Raw genomic sequence first — 20,055 nt, 5'->3', positions numbered from 1 at the left:
GGACCTGGAAAAAATATTTCAAGTCTTTAGTTCTTATATCTTCTGAGATCGACGCGTTCATACATACGGACGGACGGACGGACAGGGCCAAATCGACTCAACTTGTCGCCCTGAAAGCTATACTTTGTGGAGTCTGTCACGCCTCCTTCTGCCTGTTACATACTTTTAACAAAACCATTATACCCTGATCTCCCATTTTTAATGGGTTCAGGGTATAACAAGTAAGAAAGCTCTAGTCAAGACTGCTTGACTACGAGATACCTAACACTCAGCACTTCTCTTTGGCACACATACATACACACGTACTGCGCTGCAGTGTGGGCAATATTTTGAGAATTTATTGTATTATCTGAATAATTTCTCTTGTAGACGGACAATCTAAATAAACTTACGTAATCATAATGTTTAAATGTGTGTATATTCCAAAGCACAAGTATCTAGTACATTAAATACGTTAATTACAAAATGCACTATGCACTATGGGCCAAAATACCGATAGTGCGGCATTAATTTTAAATTTAAAGATAGATCTTTGAAATTTTGCGCTTACGTTAGTAATAATAATTCAAGATTTCGGATTTTTTTTTTTTCTAATTGGGCCACGCCCTCACCCTTGTCCCCATACATGTCATTTATTGACCGATGAATATCGGTACGATTGTAAGCAATTTCATAAATATTATAAGTTTTAAATTTAATATACACTACATTTGCATTTTAGTTGGCTGATTTCTGAGTAGGGAGGATAAATTTCACATCCATGCTTTTTATTTAATGCTTTTATGTTGAAATATTGTTGCTTAGATAGTCCGTTTTCAATTAAAAGCGCTAATGGCACCTTCAGCAGTTATGGGTACTGAGCCATTCAATGTTAGTTTATTTTAAATATTCCATAAATTGTCACTGCTCATGGTTTTTTGCAACACAAGTTTTATTGATTTTGATTTGATTTTTTTGATGAAACCAAATCAGTTATAAATTATTGCTCCCTGAGGCAAGCTCAGAAGCGAACTTCCTCTTTGATTATAGCTTAAGGTCTTCCGATCCCCCATATTCTTATTGTTGCCGTGGCAGTATATCGTAAGCTTAACACTAGATGCTAGCCAAGGCGTATGTTTTCGCTTAAATCAATTCAGGTTACGATTACATTTTAGCAAATTATATTTTATAAATGACTTTTTGCATAAAAATGTCCAGTTGCACATAAGATATATTTTCGCTGTTTACATTATCCAATATAAAATTTCTGACACCGCTTTCTTGCCTATTGTTGCTGTTCCAAACTTCTAGCAAAATCACGTATGTATCTGCAACATACGATTTTGGCTTTATGGCATTTGATTAAGGAACGTTTAGTGAAAGATGGGAATTATTTCTCACACTTTTTGCAATTCACAATGCAATCCTGAATCAGTTAACTTTGACGTAGCTTAAAACAATAGGGGAAGTCCCCAACATTTTATAAAAATGGTATTTAAGTCTACTGGAATATGCTTAATGAGATAAAAACAAGTATTAAGACTCTAGTCGAGACTGCTCGACTAGGATATACCCTGAACCCTCCAGTCTGATATTCCAATCACTCTGCACCTTTTTTAGACACACATACATACACACGCACGTTTTAGAACGCGCTCTGCTAACTGCGCAGTAAGCAGCGACTGCGCTGCAGTGTGTTCAATATTAAACAAATTTATTTGTTGAATAATTTATTTTCTAGACGTCCAATCTTAATGAACATACTCATAATGTTCAAATGAATGTACATTCCAAAGCACAAGTCTCTACTACTTGAAATACAAGGGGTCGAATTTAAGGGTGGGGGGTAAATTTTAACAAAAACCGAAATTATATAAATTACACATGAATGTACATATAAAATTTGGAAGCTCTAGCTCTAAAGGTGTAGGCGCTATAATTAAATAACTAGCTTTCGATAAGGTTTTTAATCGATAATAAAATCTCGGGAGTAGTTATCGATTTTTAGTGATAAACTTGATATGCGCGTGATATACACGGACCTAGGAAAAAAATTTCAAGTCTCTAGCTCTTATACATACGGACGGACGGATGGACGGACGGAGAGGGCCAAATCGACTCAACTCGTCGCCCTGATCAAGAATAAATATACATAAATATACATATATATATAAAAATAAAACAAACTCGTACTGCGTATGGTATACACGAGTATGCAAAAAAATTTCAGCTCTTTAGCTCTTATATCTTCTGAGATCTCGGCGTTCATACGGACAGACGGACGGACGGACGGACGGACAGACGGACAGGGCTATATCGACTCAGCTCATCGTGCTGATCAAGAATATATATACTTTGTGGGGTCTGCGATGATTCCTTCTGCCTGTTACATACTTTTACACAAAACCATTATACCCTGATTTCCCATTTTCAATGGGTTCAGGGTATAAAAAATAAAAGATAAAGACATTTTTCATTTACTTGCAATAAAAAAAAGTTATCAGGTGAGTTGTCGAAAAAAATGATAAACTTGTACTATGTATGGTACACACGATATGCGATACGGATGGACGGACAGACGGACAAAGCTATATCGACTTAGCTCGTTGTTCTGATCAAGAATATATGTATATACTTTATAGGGTCTGCAATAATTCCTCTTGTCCGTTATATACTCTTCTATTTACTGATGAGTCTAACGTAAACAAATACAATATAGTAATAAAATACAAATTTAGTTTCAGCCTTGTACTTGGAGGCATATTGACTTACTTTTTTTGATCGGCATCGTTCAAGTACCCAGTGGGACAACTTATTGTGGTGCACTTAAAGCTACCTCGTATATTGGTGCAAATATCATTCTAAAAAAAAATAAAAATAAACAAACACACAAAAGTATTTATGAAAGATACAAACAAACAAGTAAGAAAGCTCTAGTCGAGACTGCTCGACTACGAGATCCCCTGAACCCTCCAAGCAACTGATATTTCAATAATAATTCGGACACACACACGCATACAAACAAACAAACGCGCGCACACACACACACACACACATGCAGAAATACAGGCAATTGCGCTTGGTTTGCGCTGCAGTGCATAATGAGAACTTATTTGTTGAATAATTTAATTTCTAGACATACGATCGTAATGAAACTTTCAGAACGTAATTATCTTCTATATATGTATATATATAAAAGAGAGTTCTGTAAAATAGTTCCTACACTTATAACTCGAGATCTGCAGGACCAATTTTCATGGTTTTTGATTTGTTGGATTTGTCTTCGCTACGAGTAGGATAGTAGATCTTAAAAATACTGAAAAAATTTGACGAATACTTGAAAAATGCGGTTTTCTCCCTAAAGATTCAAATTTCCATTGATACTCAGTAGGCTTGATAACAGTGACAGTTTTCGGTCCTGCTCTCATATTGTACCATAGTATAGAAGTAAATAAACAAATGTAATCAGTCAGTCTACGGCACAGCCTCAGGCGACTATTCATAAAAAAAGCACATTTGATAAAAATAATACGCGTGCATACAGAAGCTATATATCTCGAAAGTTCAGGTATTTGTTTGTCTCAGACATTAATTTGTGTAAATTATTCATATTTATATATCTCAATTGTTTTGTGGTTTTTTGCGAGGGCATATTCAGTATTACTATTAATAAAAATGCCGCGTCCTAGAAGATCTAATCTTTCCCGGCGGAGCGATGATGCAATTAGGCAACGGAATATCGCGAGTCAATTTTCTGACGAAGAACGAGAAATCGCCCGAAAAATGCGCCGCGCTAGTAACCAGCAAAGAAGGGCCTTAATTCGTCCTTCTTAAAGAGAGGCAGCCCGTGAAACTGGTTAAGGATTGAATTTGAACAGAACAGCGTTTCGATATGATTGCACCATTGACTACAGCTTGCATCGTTTAGTTTGAATTGGTCCAATGGACGTTGTTTGCCAGCATTGTGGCGGATTGAAGTTTGCTGGTGAAACGCCCGGTTTGTGCTGCCTTAGTGGTAAAGTGACATTGCCATTAGTGGTCCCGCCACCAGAGCCATTCCGTTCCCTGCTTTATGGCGAAACACTAGAATCACGACATTTTCTAGCGAACACTCAAAAATACAATGCCTGTTTCCAAATGATTTCATTTGGGGCGGAAATTATTGGAGACGGATATAATCCGACCTTTAAGGTAATTTACGTTAATTTTATTTTCAACGATTGAAAAAAAAAATAAAAGATTTCTGTAAAAAGTGTTTGTAAATCTAACCATAACTATGACTTTGAATTTAAAGATTCAAGGCCAGATTTGCCAGCGCATTGGATCATTGCAACCTATTGAAGATGCACAGCACAAATTCTTGCAAATATACTTCATGGGCAATATGACCGGCGTCAAGAAATCAACACAGCTATGAAAAGAGCAATTCTTCAAGATTTACAGCAAATGCTTCATGAACATCATGCATTGATCAAGCTGTTCAAGACTGCTTTAGAGCGCATGCCAAGAGATGACTATAAAGTAGTAATCAGAGCAGATAAAAGACCAGCTGGAACACATGAACGCACATTTAATGCTCCAACAATCGAATGAATGGCAATCCTGATTGTTGGTGAAAGCTTGGAAGCACGCGATATTGTGCTTACACGACGCAGTGCTGGGCAACTACAAAGAATATCTGAAACGCACCGTTCATATAACGCTTTACAATACCCGCTGATGTTTTGGCAAGGAGACGATGGATATCACTTTAATATCAAAATGATTAATCCATTGAATTGTAAAATCATTTTTTTTATTTTAACTTTATATACATTTCATTCTTTTTGCTTTTGGTAAGAGTCGTAAACCTATTAGGGGTTCTAAAATACAATTTTTACTGTATTTGTTTCAGGTGAGGAAACTGCCAAGAAGGTTAGTTCGATGAATTATTACGCATATCGTTTGATGATTCGTGAAAATTCTGACAATTATTTGTTGCGATTTCGTCGACTGTTTCAACAATACTGCGTTGGCATGTACGTGAAAATGTTGGTTGATTGACTACTTTACCAGCGACATACACAGGTAGCCCGCGTCATATGCATGAATATGCGCAAGATGCAATGACATATGTTCGTCATCATGGTCGGCCAGATCTATTCATTACATTTACATGTAATCCGAAATGGATGGAAATTATTCAATTGCTGCTTCCCGGACAAACATCAAGTGATCGACCCTACATCACCGCACGGGTTTTCAAGCAAAAAATTCGGTCACTAATAAATTACATTGTTAAGCAACACGTTTTTGGGATTACTCGATGCTGGATGTATTCAGTCGAATGGCAAAAACGCGGCCTACCACATGCTCATATTCTAATTTGGTTATTAGACAGAATTCGGCCAGATCAAATAGATGAAATCATATGTGCGGAAATTCCTGCTCCTGAAACTGATGTAATCACGAATATGATTCATGGACCATGTGGCAATATGAACCACCAATCACCGTGCATGGTCGACGGCAAGTGTTCCAAACGGTATCCGCGAAAATTCACGGCAAAGACCATTACAGGCAACGATGGTTATCCGTTGTATCGGCGTCGATCGCCCGATGATAATGGTAGAACTATCACAACTAAAGTGAAAGGAAATGATTTCATAGATGACAACAGTTGGATTGTTCCATATTCGCCACTTCTTTCCAAAACATTCAAGGCACATTGTAATGTTGAGTATTGCAATTCGGTCAAATCTATAAAATACATTTGCAAATATGCCACGAAAGGGAGCGACATGGCGGTTTTTGGTATCCAAACAGCCAATATCAACGATGAAATCACGCGCTATCAAGATGGTAGATATGTGAACTGCAATAAAGCTATTTGGCGTATATTTTCATTCCCCATTCACGAACGTTATCCCATGTTGTACATTTGGGGGTGCATCTAGAAAACGGTCAGAGAGTATATTTCACAGCGTCGAATGCTGCTCAACGTGCCCAAGCACCTATAGCGACAACACTGACCAGGTTCTTTACAATTTTTCAACATAATCCATTCGCACGAACGTTGCTTTACTCGGAAATGCCACGTTATTACACTTGGAACGCTACATCGAAGAAATTTCAACGTCGGAAGCAAGGCGATGCAGTTCCTGGTCATTCAGATATGCGTTCTGCTGATGCTCTTGGTCGTATTTACACAGTGCATCCAAAGAATGATGATTGTTTCTATTTGCGGTTGTTGCTGGCACATGTTCGAGGGCCAACATCATTTGAATCACTACGAACTGTTAATGGTATAGTGTGCCCCACATTTCGTGCAGCGTGTCAAGAGTTGAATTTGCTTGAAAACGATACTCATTGGGAGACAACAATCGCTGAAGCTATTATTTTTGCATCTCCAAGTCAGATACGCACATTATTTGCAATCATCATTTCAACATGCTTCCCATCGAAATCACGTGACCTGTGGAACAAATACAAAGATAAAATGTCAGAAGACATTTTATATCGAAGTCGTATCAACTCAACAAATCCTGATCTTGAGGCGAACCAGGAGATGCATAACCAGGCCATGCTTTTGATCGAAGATATGTGTTACCTCAGTTTGTTAGATAGGCTAGGAATGCCAACGCCAGATCGCGGAATGAATAACGCATAATAATAACGTGAACTTGAATATGATCCACATGAACTAATGCAGTCAGTTCAAACGAATGTACCACTGTAAGCAGAGGGAAATCTATGATACACTGATTAATCCAATTGATGATGGAAATGGTGGCCTTTTTTTTTTGCCCTCGGTGGAACTGGGAAGACATTTCTCATGTCATTGATTTTGGCAACTGTACGTGCGAGATCCGCAATTGCGGTAGCAATTGCTTCTTCTGGAATAGCGGCCACATTGTTAGACGGATGCCGTACGGCTCACTCAGCGTTAAAATTGCCATTAAGTCTTCAAGCTACTGAACAACCGACATGTAACATTTCAAAACACTCTGCAATGGCCAAAGTATTAGTAGCATCAAAAATTATCATATGGGACGAATGCACAATGGCGCACAAACGCGCATGGGAAGAACTAGACCGAACATTAAAAGATCTGCGCAATGACTCGAGATGTTTTGGTGGTTCAATGATTTTATTATCTGGCGATTTCCGACAAACACTACCAGTAATTCCAAGATCTACTGCTGCCGACGAAATAAACGCTTGCCTCAAAGCATCAAATCTGTTGCGATATGCAACCAAACTTCAACTGTCAGTAAATATGAGAGTTGCATTGTTGAACGATCTATCTGCTGATGATTTCTCGAAGCAATTGCTGAATATCGGTAATGGTAGTATTCCTGTTGATGAATCGAGTCGCTTGATTTAATTTCCTCAAAACTTTTGCAATTTCGTCTCATTAAAAGATGAGCTTATCAACAAAGTATTTCCGAATATCATTGCTTTCCACAAAAACACTAAATGGTTAAGAGAGCGAGCAATTTTGGTGGCTAAAAAAAAAAGATGTGGATGACCTCAATTTTATAATTCAAAATAACATCGTTGGTACTCTGTATTCATTCAAATATATCGACTGTGTAACAAACGAAGAAGAAGCCACTAATTATCCAACTGAATTTTTGAATTAGTTATCATGCTTACAAATTTAAACCAACCAAATCTGTGCAATGGAACGCGTTTGGTGATAAGAAAACTGATGAGCAATGTGATTTACGCGTCGATACTCAAAGGAAAATTTAAAGTTGAAGTTCTTATTCCCAGGATTCCGATGATCCCAACAGATATGCCCTTTGAGTTTAAACGAATTCAATTCCCGATTCGTCATGGCGAAGGCATGCTCAATAATGGATAGGGCAATGCAACGTTTGCCGGGCCAGCTAGTATATATTTAAAATGTGGACACTCTTACTTTAAAGATGTGAGAGATATAAATTTTATAACTGATCTTCGATAAGCTTTTTTATCGATCAAAAAATAACGGAATGAGTTATCGTTTTTTTTTAGTGATAAACTCGATATGCGCGCGCTATATACGCACATTTAAAAAAATTGAGATCGACGCGTTCATACATACGGACAGACGGACGGACAGACAGACGGACAGGGCCAAATCGACTCAGTTTGTCGCCCTGATCAAGAATATATATACTTTATGGGGTCTGCCACGCCTCCTTCTGCCTGTTACATACTTTTAACAAAACCATTATACCCTGATTTCCCATTTTCAATAGGTTCTAGGTATAAAAAGATATTAAAATCAAAAAAGTCTTCAAAGTTATTCGAAAGAATTTGAAATTAAATTAAAATGGACCCTCGTGTAAAAACTTATATGTAGGTCTTTCACTATGATATGCATATGTACATCTCTATAACTATTAAAATACTCACCCGACCAGTGCACACATAATTGTTGCTCGTTGTATCACATTCGTCAATGTCTCGGCAAGAAGTCCTGTCAGGCGCCAAAGTGTAACCACGTGGACAGGAACATTGATACGAACCGGGCGTGTTAATGCAAAAGCTAATAACGGGTTACATTCAAATGTAAATGGATAGTTGATACGATTAGAGCCATGTATGGTTTTATCTTTAAATAGCGTTTAGTAATGGTTTTGTTAAAAGTATGTAAAAGACAGAATGATGCGTGGCAGACCCCATAAAGTATAAATATTCTTGATCATGGCGACGAGCTGAGTCGACGGACAGGGCCAGTCTGTCTGTCTGTCTGTCCGTCCGTCCATCCGTCCGTCCGATCTCAGAAGATATAAAAGCTAGATACTTTTTTTTTTTTTTTTTAATGTCCGTATATACAGCGCGCATATCGAGTTTATCACTAAACCAGTAAAAAAAACTTTAGTCGACTAGGAGACACCCTGAACCCTCCAGTCTGATATTCCAATCACTCTGCACTTTTTTTAGGCACACATACATACGCACGTATTAGAATGCGCTCTTCCAAATGCGCAGTAAGCAGCGACTGCGCTTGGGCTGCGTTGCAAGGTGGGCAATATAATAATTATTTGTTGAATAATTTGATTTCTAGACGTACAATCTTAATGAAACTTTCAGAACTTGATCATAATGTTCGAGGTAAATTTTAACAAAATCCGAAATTATATAAAATACACATAATTTTACATTTAAAATTGGGAAGCTCTAGCTCTAAAGGTGTAGTAGATATAATTAAATAACTAGATTTCGATAAGGTTTTTAATCGATAATAAAATATCGGGAGTAGTTATCGATTTTTAGCGATTTTAAACTTGATATGCGCGTGACCTAGGAAAAAAATTTCAGTCTCTAGTTCTTTTATCTTCTTAGATCGACGCGCTCATACATACGGACGGATTGACGGACGGACAAACAGACGGACGGACAGGGCCAAATCGACTCAGCTCGTCGCCCTGATCAAGAATATATATACTTTGTGGGGTCTGCCACGCCTCCTTCTGCCTGTTACATACTTTTAACAAAACCATTATACCCTGATTTCCCATTTTCAATGGGCTCAGGGTATAAACAAGTAAGAAAGCTCTAGTCGAGACTGCTCGACTACGAGATACACGCACAAACACACGCATACAAACAAACACACGCACACACATACACATAAAAACAAGCACACGTGCACACACACACTCACATATACAGGCGATTGCGCTTGGGTTGAGCTGCAGTGTTGGCAATGTTATGAGAACTTGAATAATTTAATTTCTAGACGTACGATCGTAATGAAACTTTCAGAACGTAATCATAATGATTGAATGTATGTGTATACCGAAGCTCAAGTCTCTAGTATTTGATATACAACTTTTACAAATATGAGGGTGAGTGGCTTGATTTAGCGGTGGTGGGTAAATTTTAACAAAAACCGAAATTGTATAAAATGCATCTTAATATACATTTTGGAGACTCTAGCTTGAAAGATGTAGGAGATATAATTTTTTAAGTGATCTTCGTTCAGGTTTTTTATCGATAAAAAAGTATCGGAATGAGGTATCGTTTTTTAAAGTTAAACTCGATATGCGCGCTGTTTATACGGACATTTCAAACAAAGTTGAACTCTCTAGCTCTTATATCTTCTGAGATCGACGCGTTCATACATACGGACGGACGGACGGACGGACAGACAGACGGACAGGGCTAAATCTACTCAGCTTGTCGCCCTGATCAAGAATATACATATATACGCTGTGTGGTAGACACACCTTCTTCTTCCTGTTACATAGTTTTAACAAAACTATTATATCCTGATTTCCATTTTGAATGGGATCAGGATATAAAAACAAGCAAAAAGTCTCTGCTCGAGACTGCTCCAATAGGATATACCTTGAACCCTGTAAAGAACAGATATTCTTCTTCTTCTATACACAAGCATTATGATAACTTCGCAGTTGCAGTGACTGCTCTTGGGCGGAAGTATGGGCAATTTTTGGGTATTCACTGCACAGTGGTTCCGCCAGAGGCCAAAAATACAAAATATGAAAGTTAAAATTTTCAACAACAAAAAAATTGAAACTATCTCATAATAAACCATATTTTTTGGTGCACAAGTTAATTTGGCTCGGTTTCAATGCTCATTGCAAAAATCTGTAAAAGAGCTAACACTGACCAAACAACACATAGACTAGACATGTAGAGCAACGTTTTTCCACGCCGCAAAATCTGTCTAGCAGGGCCCGGCCAACTTCTTATTCGCTCGGCTTGGTATTGGCTGGCTCGGGTAATGGAAGATAGCACGTCGAAATCATTGCGCTCTAAGCACGCAAACGAAATGGTCATGTATGCGCTTTTTGTTTTTTGTCTCTCTCTCTCTCTCTCTCTCTCCCTCTCTCTCTCTCTCTCTCTCTCTCTCTCTCTCTCTCTCTCTCTCTCTCTCTCTCTCTCTCTCTCTCTCTCTCTCTCTCTCTCTCTCTCTCTCTCTCTCTCTCTTTGTGTCCTGCGTGCGTTACTCTTGCTGCTTGTAGCAATTTTAAAGCCCAGCAATTGCATTTGGTCGGTCTTACGGACTGCCATAACCACTTTACACAGATGTACTATGTAAGAACATACATACATATATACATAAGTACATTTATATATATTATATAATCATGTTTATAAATGTGTTTATATCCGTAAATAATTATATATAATTAAAATTATTTTATACACATTTTCAACCGAAAAAATTATCGTAAAACACTACTAACTTTATTAAATGCTTTGTAATATATGAAATACACATGTCATATTATACTCAAGCTTTACTCATTATTGTCAAAAATTTCTAATTAAGCCATAATGGCCCATTTGATAGTCACCCTACGATTCAAATCATACAAAATTTATAAACTACTAGATCCAGAGACAATTAGCTTGCCATCCCATACAAGCATACACATACACAAATGTATGTATGCATGTGCTCACATATGTATAAAGCGGGACTACAACGGACGATTTACGAACGTATTGTAAATGTGTGTGTGCATGCTCGTCGCGAAATCATATTCTTTGTGTGCATCAAAACTTGCATACCCTTCCCAGAAATAATCAACGAAACCCTTACAGTTTGCCTGCATGGGCGTGGCAAACGCTTTTAAAATTTTGGTGTACTCTTCACTCAAAAGGGGGATCGTCGCGAAAAATTTCAATTGTTGTCCGATGTTGAGCTTGATGATTTGAGAGCCCATAGAGAGAAAGAGAGAGAAGAGTGGGTGAGAGAGAGTAGGACAAAAAACACAAAGCGCATAGAACGGGACAATTTCGATTGAGTTTCTGCAGCGCACTGATTTCGTCGTGCTATCTGTTGTGCATACATATGTACATACATATGTATATTATCGTAGCCTGAATCTAAAATATATATGTACATATAGATGTACATACATATACATACTTTGTGGCACTGTGACCGGCGAGAAACTCATTCACATACATAAGTATGCATGTGTGTAGTATAGTAACTGGCAGGTAACTCGCGCTTATATTTAAGCACCTGATTTCATTTCAATGATCGTGGAATGAATTTTAAAAAAATTTACCTGATTAAGCTCCCTTGCACCTGTGCATATACACTGCGCGTCATTAGGTTAGCGCCCCCCTTTACACTCAACTTCAAAGCTAAATAAAATCTAAACCATCAGAGCTCCATCTTTGAAATTTTTTTATATTATACTCCATTTATTTCTCTTTAAAATACAAAAAGAATGGCTACTGTAACAATAAGGATTATTTTTTAATAATTTTTTTTGTAAAATGTACAAAAAATATGTAACAAAAATTTGGTCATCAGATTAGCGCCCCCTGCATTAAATTTAATTTATTTAAGCTAATGACCAAAAATAACACCGGTATTTTAAGCTATTGTTATTTTTAAGTAATATTAGTAATGCGTAGTGCCGCCATTGTTTAAAATTACTTCAAAAATTCGATTAGGAATGGAATTATAAAGTTGTTCAATATGGTTGACCAAGCGTGTTCAATACCTTTGATTAACTCTGTCCTTGTACTATATTGCCTTCCGGACTCATATACTTTCCTGACCAACCATCCCCAGACGTTTTCGATGATATTAAGGTCGGGTGAGTATGGTGGCCACTCCATGAGATCAACTTTTTGGCCCTGGATCCAGGACTTCACGGATCAGGCGGTGTGAATTGGGGCATTATCGTGCTGGAAAGTCCACTGCATGTTTTGAAAAATGTTTTGGAAATGTGAAAAAGCAGTTTTTAAAACGATGTTATAGTCCTGTGCGTTCATACGCGATGTCAAAAATTGAAGCTTGCATGTGCCGTAGTAAGATATTGCTCCCCAGACCATTCGAAGCTTCCCGAACTATTGCTCTTCTATCTGCTTGTGAAATCACTTGATTATTGCCGCCTTTATAGTTTTTTCCATAGTTTTCCTTATTTTTAAGAAAATTGCCAATTGTTTTCCTGTGTCTTCCTGTTTTTTCAGCAATTTTATGGAAGGATAATCCAGAATCAAAGTATGCCTCAATCTTTGATTTTTCATCAAAAGATAAAACTGTTATTTTACCCATACTGTACATTTATTTAAAGATATTGATTACTTTGAGCTTCCCAAAAAATTTGGTGACTGTACTTGGCAAAATAAGCAAGATAACTAAAATTGCATTTGGGGGCGCTAATCTGATGACGCAAAATAAGTGCACGCATTCTTTGCGAAAATAAAGAAGAATAGAAAATAAAATATAACGGTTCCTCTCGCGCTTGATTTTATTATGAGAGACATCTCATATGTTGACAACAAAATCAAAAGAAAAACTACGAAGTTGCGTGCAATAGGAAAAGAGAAAAAAGCAAAAGAAGATGAGTGTGAAGGGGGACGCTAACCTGATGACGCGCAGTGTATGTATATATGTACAAATGTACATACATATGTACATATACAGATTAACTTTACATTTATTAAAGTAAGCATATTTTCATACATACATATGTATACAGGTCAAGGTGTCATAAAAATCATGAAAGTATAATAACTTATACAAATTATTGGCAAGTGCACTTAGTCAGCTACCTATGTACATACAAGCGCGCCTCAATTCGAACCCTAAATCGGTCAATTCTAAGTTGAGGTAGGCACACGCCAAAGTTCATGTCTCATGCATACACATGCACATACACAACGCAAATGTAAAGGCCCACAGGCATACAAATGCTTCTACAAATGATCTCCCATAATTGTTAGCTTCACAGCCCATGCGTACATACACTCAAATACTTATACATATGTACATACATATGTATGTATGCGAGCACTCCTCAAGATCGACCAAATTCAAATGCTAGGGCCTAAAATTGCTACAGGCAGCAAGGCCTTCGCACGCACACAGGCAAACTAATTCTCATACATGTAGGATGGGACTGTGGTGTGCGTGTGCACGCTCGTCGCGAAAACTTTTTCATTAGGACCACCAACGCTTTCATACCCTTCTCACAAATAATAATGAAAACGCAAATTTTTTGTACAAGGTTGGCAAACGGTTTGAAGAGTTAGGTATACTCTTCACACAGAAGGGAAGAAACGGCAGTCGAACGCGAAAAATTTCAATTTTTGTGAGCTGCTGCTTGTGCTCACATGCATACATACATATACAAATTTGAGAGAGCAGAAAGTAGAGAGAGCGAGAGAGCAACAACAAAATTCGATCACAGATGCATCTTTTATTCAACATTTGACCGTCTCGGTCGAGCGCATGAAGCGGAATAATTGTGCACCCGTGTATTTTCGTAGCTTGAACCTAAAAGTGAAGAGCCAGGCAAATTCGAAATCGATGGGACCTAAGAGGCAGATTTTTCGGTGTTGAAACACTTTGTACTACATGTCTAGTCTATGTGTTGTTTGGTCAGTGGAGCTAATAGCTTGCGTGCAAATGCAACCCTTCATTAAGCTTGAAATTAAAAGAAAAAGTAAAAGGGTCAATATAAACAAATATTTTGGTAAAACGATTGAAATCAAAATGAATATTCGAAAGAAAGGTATGTTATTTTATTATACGTGTTTAAAAACGTTTTAAAAAAAAAAAAACATTATATTTACTAATAAATCGTTTGTTTTGTCAGTGTCTCCATATGTGTTTTGTCGTCTATATTAATGATTTTCAGGTAAAGTTTTAATTGTGATCCCCCCTTCACCCCCTAGCGACTTTTTTGGGGTATTTATTGATCTTTTAAGATTATAAAACTTTTAAATTTAGCTGCCAGAATCTGCCAGGCTTCGTGGTAAAATTCGCAGAACATAGCCTCAAATTTAGACTTTTTTAAGGTTATGTGAAGCTTTGTTGTTTTGATTGTGCTGTTGAGTTATAAATGTTTGTAGATATGTGCCGTACTGTCCATTTTGTATTATTTTTATGATGTTTTAATTTGAATCGGATTGTTTTATTTTAATTTTTGCGCTAGACACTTCTGTTAATTGAATTTAAACGGAATTTAAACGCATGTATTTGTTTGATTTGTGGTGCACTGAAACCGGATTAAATGAAGAGAAACGCGCAAAGGCTTGCGGTCTTCTGTAATTTACAGATTTTGGATACCACTCCCCTATCGCATTTCAAATACTAGAAAATTGTGCTTTGGAATGTAGATATATTTGAACATTATGATTACGTTTTGAAAGTTTCATTAAGATCGTAGGTCTAGAAATTAAATTATTCAACAAATAAATTCTCAAAATATTGCCCACACTTTCTGCGCAGTTAGCAGAAAAGAAGTACAGAATGATTAGAATATCAGATTGGAGGGTTCAGGGTATCTCCTAGTCGAGCAGTCTCGACTTGAGCCTTCTTGTTTATTTTTAAGGTTAATTTTTTTAACTTGTAATCATTAAATTGATATCAGCATTTTTGTTCTTTAAAATATATTTTTTTGGGTGGTTGGGAATCAACGCCAGATTTAAACATTATTTTTTATTAGCATTGGTGCAAAATTTCACCCCTCTATCTCTGTAAAAGGTAATTATGGCCGCTGCTTCATACAAGCGGAACCAGTGTGCACTTGTTGAATAAGTTTACTCTGAACCCATTGCAAATGGGAAATCAGGATGTAATAGGCTTTTTAATATAATAAATAAAATTTCAATATCATTTTTTATCGATAATATTAGAATTTAAATTCGAGTCTCTATTATTCAAAATGGCAAGAGGATCAGCTTTTTTTTGTCAATTAATCTATAAATTTAAATGACCGAGGTTTCCATTAAACGAGGCTTAAAAAAAGGAAATTTGAAATAATCGAGGCTCTTACATTTCATAATATATATGTCAGAAATGACTCTATGAAAGATTTTTATTTCACCAAGCGATATATTTTATTTTGCTTTGAACGCATATTCTCTCTTTGATCATAACAACAATAATCGCATCACACTCGACTCAAACATCTCTCTCGCACTCGAGCCTCACTCTCGTCATAGAATTTACCTCTAACCGGTATTCCTCTTTTGTCATTTACTTGCAATCAACAATTCTCTTTCATGTTATTAACTTAACATGCTCCCGTTATGTGGAACTCTCATATGTATACTTAATAAATTTAATTTTTACAAGTAAAAAGGCTTTAGCCGAGACTGCTCGACTAGGAGGTATCCTTAACTCTCCAAGCTGGTATTCTAATCAATCTGCACTTCTTCTGTGCACACATACATACACATGCGTCCAGACGCACGTATAACAACGCACTCTGCTAACGGCTCAGTAAGCAGCGACTGCGCATGGGGTGCGCCGCAGTGTGGGCAATATTATGAGAAATTATTTATTAAATAATTTATTTTCTGAAAAAATTTGACGAATACTTGAAAAATGCGGTTTTCTCCCTAAAGATTCAAATTTTCATTGATACTCAGTAGGCTTGATAACAGTGACACTTTTGGTCCTGCTCTCATATTATACAATAAATAGTATAGAAGTAAATAAACAAATGTAGTCAGTCAGTCTACAGCACAAACTCAGGCGAACCTGACTATTCATAAAAAAAAAACACATTTGATAAAAATAATAGGCGTGCATACAGTGCATACTAAATATCTCGAAAGTTCAGGTATTTGTTTGTCTTAAACATAAATTTGTGTAAATTATTTATATTTATATTTCTCGATTGTTTTATGTTTTTTTAGTGCGAGGGCATATTCAGTATTACTATTAATAACAAGTAAGAACGTTGCAGTCGGGCGCTACCGACTGCGGAATACTCATTCACAGTCCGTATACATGATGCTTTGTTTACAAAGAGCATTTATTCTTATTTCAAATTTAATTTGGCTTTTAAAATTTAGTACAAACCAATTATGCTTTTTGATTATATTGTAGCTTTTGGTAATTTTTATCGAGTAATCGATAATTATTATATTGATCGTGCACTTTTTGAGTACAAATGTATGGTAATTTTTGTTGATAGCTTTCGGTCACACCTATTGCAGATTCTTAAGCGTTTGCTTACATTACAAAAGCGCGCTTTTTAGCATTCTAACAATTGCGATTGATTTCTGGATTTCCTAGCTGTTATTGTAGTTTTGTCAGATGACGCTCGGTGATAGAGGCGTCGCAAGTTATGTTACAGCGGCGGAAGCTCAAAGCCCCTTCAATGTTGTGTGTTTTTTTCATACATATTTCGTTTTTTATAAAATATATATTTATTTTATTCTTTTTTCTAATTGAAAAATTTTATAAGTTTAAATTTGTTTCTTCTTAAATAGCCCTCATATATGTATGTAAGCATATATGCATGTATATGTATGTACATAAGCCTGCACGCATATGTAGCATCAAGCATTCCAGCCTTTCTTATGCACGCGCTCATTTGTATGTGTGTATGTATGTACACATAAATGTATACTCTAGCGTTGAAATGAGACTGATTTGTTTTTGCTTTGTTCTTGAATTTACCATCCGCTACTCTTATAACAAGAACCTTATTTTTGGATTTCATTTTAATTACAATTGTTGACAGTAGGTGGTGGCGCTGTCGGCAAAGGCGCTGGTTCAATTTGTTTTTGTTATTTTGAAAAACATGGCTTAGGTTCGAGTTGAAATCCCGCGGAAAACTCTTTTTTGTAAATTGCAAATTTTGTTATTTTAGCTTCTTTTATATTTTTTAAATATTTAAATTTTACTTTTCAATTTTATAAAAATCTTTCCTTCCGTGTTATCAATGCCTATTAAGACTATTTGTATATACATGTACATACATGGGTAGCTCAAGCATTGCCAACACCCTAGTGGCCGTAGACACCTCATTTTTGGCCAGTTCTTAGAAAGAGCTAACGGTAACGTAAATGCGAAATTTGAATGCTTACGCTCAAAAAATGTGAAAATTACAGGGTATTTTTCGATATGCCACGCCCCTAAAGAGTCGTGACAATTATTTTTGGGGTATCGATAGAGGACGTTACCAGTAACTCAACTATTTGAAGCTTCTAGCTCTTAAACTGTATGAGATATAAATTTTTGCGGTTTGCCACGCCCCCTTCGGGCGGACATACATATATCCACTATAGCTTGTTGGACTTGGGAGGTCAACTCGCGTATATATACCAACTTTCAAGTCTCTAGCATCAATAGTGCCTAGAATATAGCCAAATTTGAAAAATCACTATATCTTCAGGTCCGATTTACCACGCCCCTAGTAGGCGTAGAGATAAAATTCATCAAAAATAAAATTTCAATAGTCATTATAGAATTATAGCATTAGCTCACGTGCGAAATTTCAACGTTCTAGCTTTAGAACTTTAGGAGATACAGTTTTATCTGATTTGCCACGCCCCCAATGGGCGTAGATATATCCACCATAGCTTTTTGGACTTGGGGGGTCAACGCGGATCTATATACCAAATTTAAACTTTCTAGCTCTTCAACTAACATGATTTCTGGTATATCGGAAAATGCATTTTCCGATTTGCCACGTCCCTAGTGGGCGGATCGGGAAAATTTTAACACTTTATAAATCGGAGTTATACACGAGTGTGTGTTCCAAATTTCAAGTCTCTAGCTTCAATAGCGGCGAAATGAACTGCGTTCATACGGACAGACGGACAGACGGACGGACGGACAGACGGACAGACGGACAGACGGACGGACAGCAAGACGGACATTGCACAAAGGCAATATACTAATTCACTTCGTGAATGAGTATAAAAATGCCGCGTCCTAGAAGATCTAATGGCGATATGTAACCAAACTTCAACTGTCTGTTGATCGAATATACATATGTGTTACCTCATATGCGGCAGTTTGTTAGATAGGTTAGGAATGAATAACGCATAATAATAACGTGAACGTGAATATGATCCACATGAACTAATGCAGTCAGTTCAAACGAATGTACCACTGTTGAATTCTAGGCAGAGGGAAATCTATGATACGCTGATTAATCCAATTGATGATGGAAATGGTGGCCTTTTTTTTTTTTGCCCTCGGTGAAACTGGGAAGACATTTCTCATGTTATTGATTTTGGCAACTGTACGTGCGAGATCCGCAATTGCGGTAGCAATTGCTTCTTCTGGAATAGCGGCCACATTGTTAGACGGATGCCGTACGGCTCACTCAGCGTTAAAATTGCCATTAAGTCTTCAAGCTACTGAACAACCGACATGTAACATTTCAAAACACTCTGCAATGGCGAGTGGTTTGATTTCATTTCCTCACAATCCTGTTGACGAATCGAGTGGTTTGATTTCATTTCCTCAAAATTTTTGCAATTTCGTCTCATTAAAAGTTGAGCTTATCAACAAAGTATTTCCGAATATCATTGCTTTCCACAGAAACACTAAATGGTTAAGTGAGCGAGCAATTTTGGCGGCTAAAAATAAAGATGTGGATGACCTCAATTTTATAATTCAAAATAAAATCGTTGGTACTCTGTATTCATTCAAATCTATCGACTGTGTAACAAACGAAGAAGAAGCCACTAATTATCCAACTGAATTGTTGAACTTTGGATGTGCCTGGTTTACCACCGCACAATTTACAACTGAAGGTTGACTCGGTAGTTATCATGCTTAGAAACTTAAATCAACCAAATCTGTGCAATGGAACGCGTTTGGTGATAAGAAAATGTGAGCAATGTGATTCACGCGTCGATACTCAAAGGAAAATTTAAAGATGAGGAAGTTCTTATTCCTAGGATTCCGATGATCCTAACAGATATGCCCTTTGAGTTTGAGCGAATTCAATTCCCGATTCGTCTTGCCTTCGCCATGACGATCAACAAATCACAGTGCCAATCTTTGACTATTTGTGGCCTCAATCTAGAAAATGCGTGTTTCCCTCATGGTCAATTGTACGTGGCATGCTCACGTGTTGGCAAACCATCCACATTATTTGTTCTTGCACCTGACCAAAAAACAAAATGTCGTTTACCACAAGTTGCTTGAATGAAAATCCCATTAATAAATCGATCAGAGTGTATCCCAACCTGAACAACATAGCTTTCAACAATTTTTTACCTAGAAATAATGGATAGGGCAATGCAACGTTTGCCGGGCCAGCTAGTGTATGTATATTCCAAAGCATAAGTCTCTTGAAATGCGTTTTTTACGAATTGGGCAAGGGGGCGTGGTATCCAAAATATATA

General features: G+C 37.0%; 3 protein-coding genes and 1 long non-coding RNA gene across 6 annotated transcripts in view; 2 read left to right on the top strand and 2 right to left on the bottom strand.

Annotated features, from left to right (window-relative positions):
* Positions 1-20,055, bottom strand: part of LOC149090926 (uncharacterized) — a 63,020-nt gene that overhangs the window by 5,998 nt on the left and 36,967 nt on the right. The window lies entirely within an intron of this gene.
* The window catches only part of LOC108657884 (uncharacterized), a 49,273-nt gene that overhangs the window by 2,289 nt on the left and 26,929 nt on the right, over positions 1-20,055 (bottom strand). For all 3 annotated transcript variants that reach the window (XM_089262926.1, XM_089262928.1, XM_089262927.1), the window contains 2 exons: positions 8,365-8,497; positions 2,752-2,840 (listed from right to left, as the gene is read on the bottom strand). In XM_089262926.1, coding sequence (XP_089119052.1) covers positions 2,752-2,840; positions 8,365-8,497 — 222 coding nt within the window. The remainder of the gene's footprint in view (positions 1-2,751; positions 2,841-8,364; positions 8,498-20,055) is intronic.
* On the top strand, positions 3,528-19,978 carry LOC149090928 (uncharacterized). The gene is made up of 5 exons (XM_089262943.1): positions 3,528-3,547; positions 3,638-4,170; positions 4,274-4,428; positions 7,618-7,723; positions 19,589-19,978. Exons 2-3 carry the CDS (start codon positions 3,922-3,924, stop codon positions 4,394-4,396), a joined length of 372 nt encoding a protein of 123 aa, XP_089119069.1. The 5' UTR covers positions 3,528-3,547; positions 3,638-3,921; the 3' UTR covers positions 4,397-4,428; positions 7,618-7,723; positions 19,589-19,978.
* Positions 4,435-7,807, top strand: LOC149090929 (uncharacterized). Its single transcript, XM_089262886.1, has 4 exons — positions 4,435-4,759; positions 4,874-5,009; positions 5,360-5,606; positions 7,686-7,807. The coding sequence occupies exons 1-4, from the start codon at positions 4,573-4,575 to the stop codon at positions 7,746-7,748; spliced, it is 633 nt and encodes a 210-aa protein (XP_089119012.1). The 5' UTR covers positions 4,435-4,572; the 3' UTR covers positions 7,749-7,807.

This window comes from Drosophila navojoa, chromosome 6, assembly GCF_054131105.1.
Source record: "Drosophila navojoa isolate 15081-1374.11 chromosome 6, UAZ_NAV_1.0, whole genome shotgun sequence".
Lineage (NCBI taxonomy): Eukaryota > Metazoa > Arthropoda > Insecta > Diptera > Drosophilidae > Drosophila > Drosophila navojoa.
Note: the sequence above shows the minus strand (reverse complement) of the source record. Positions and strands in the feature narration are given on the sequence as shown.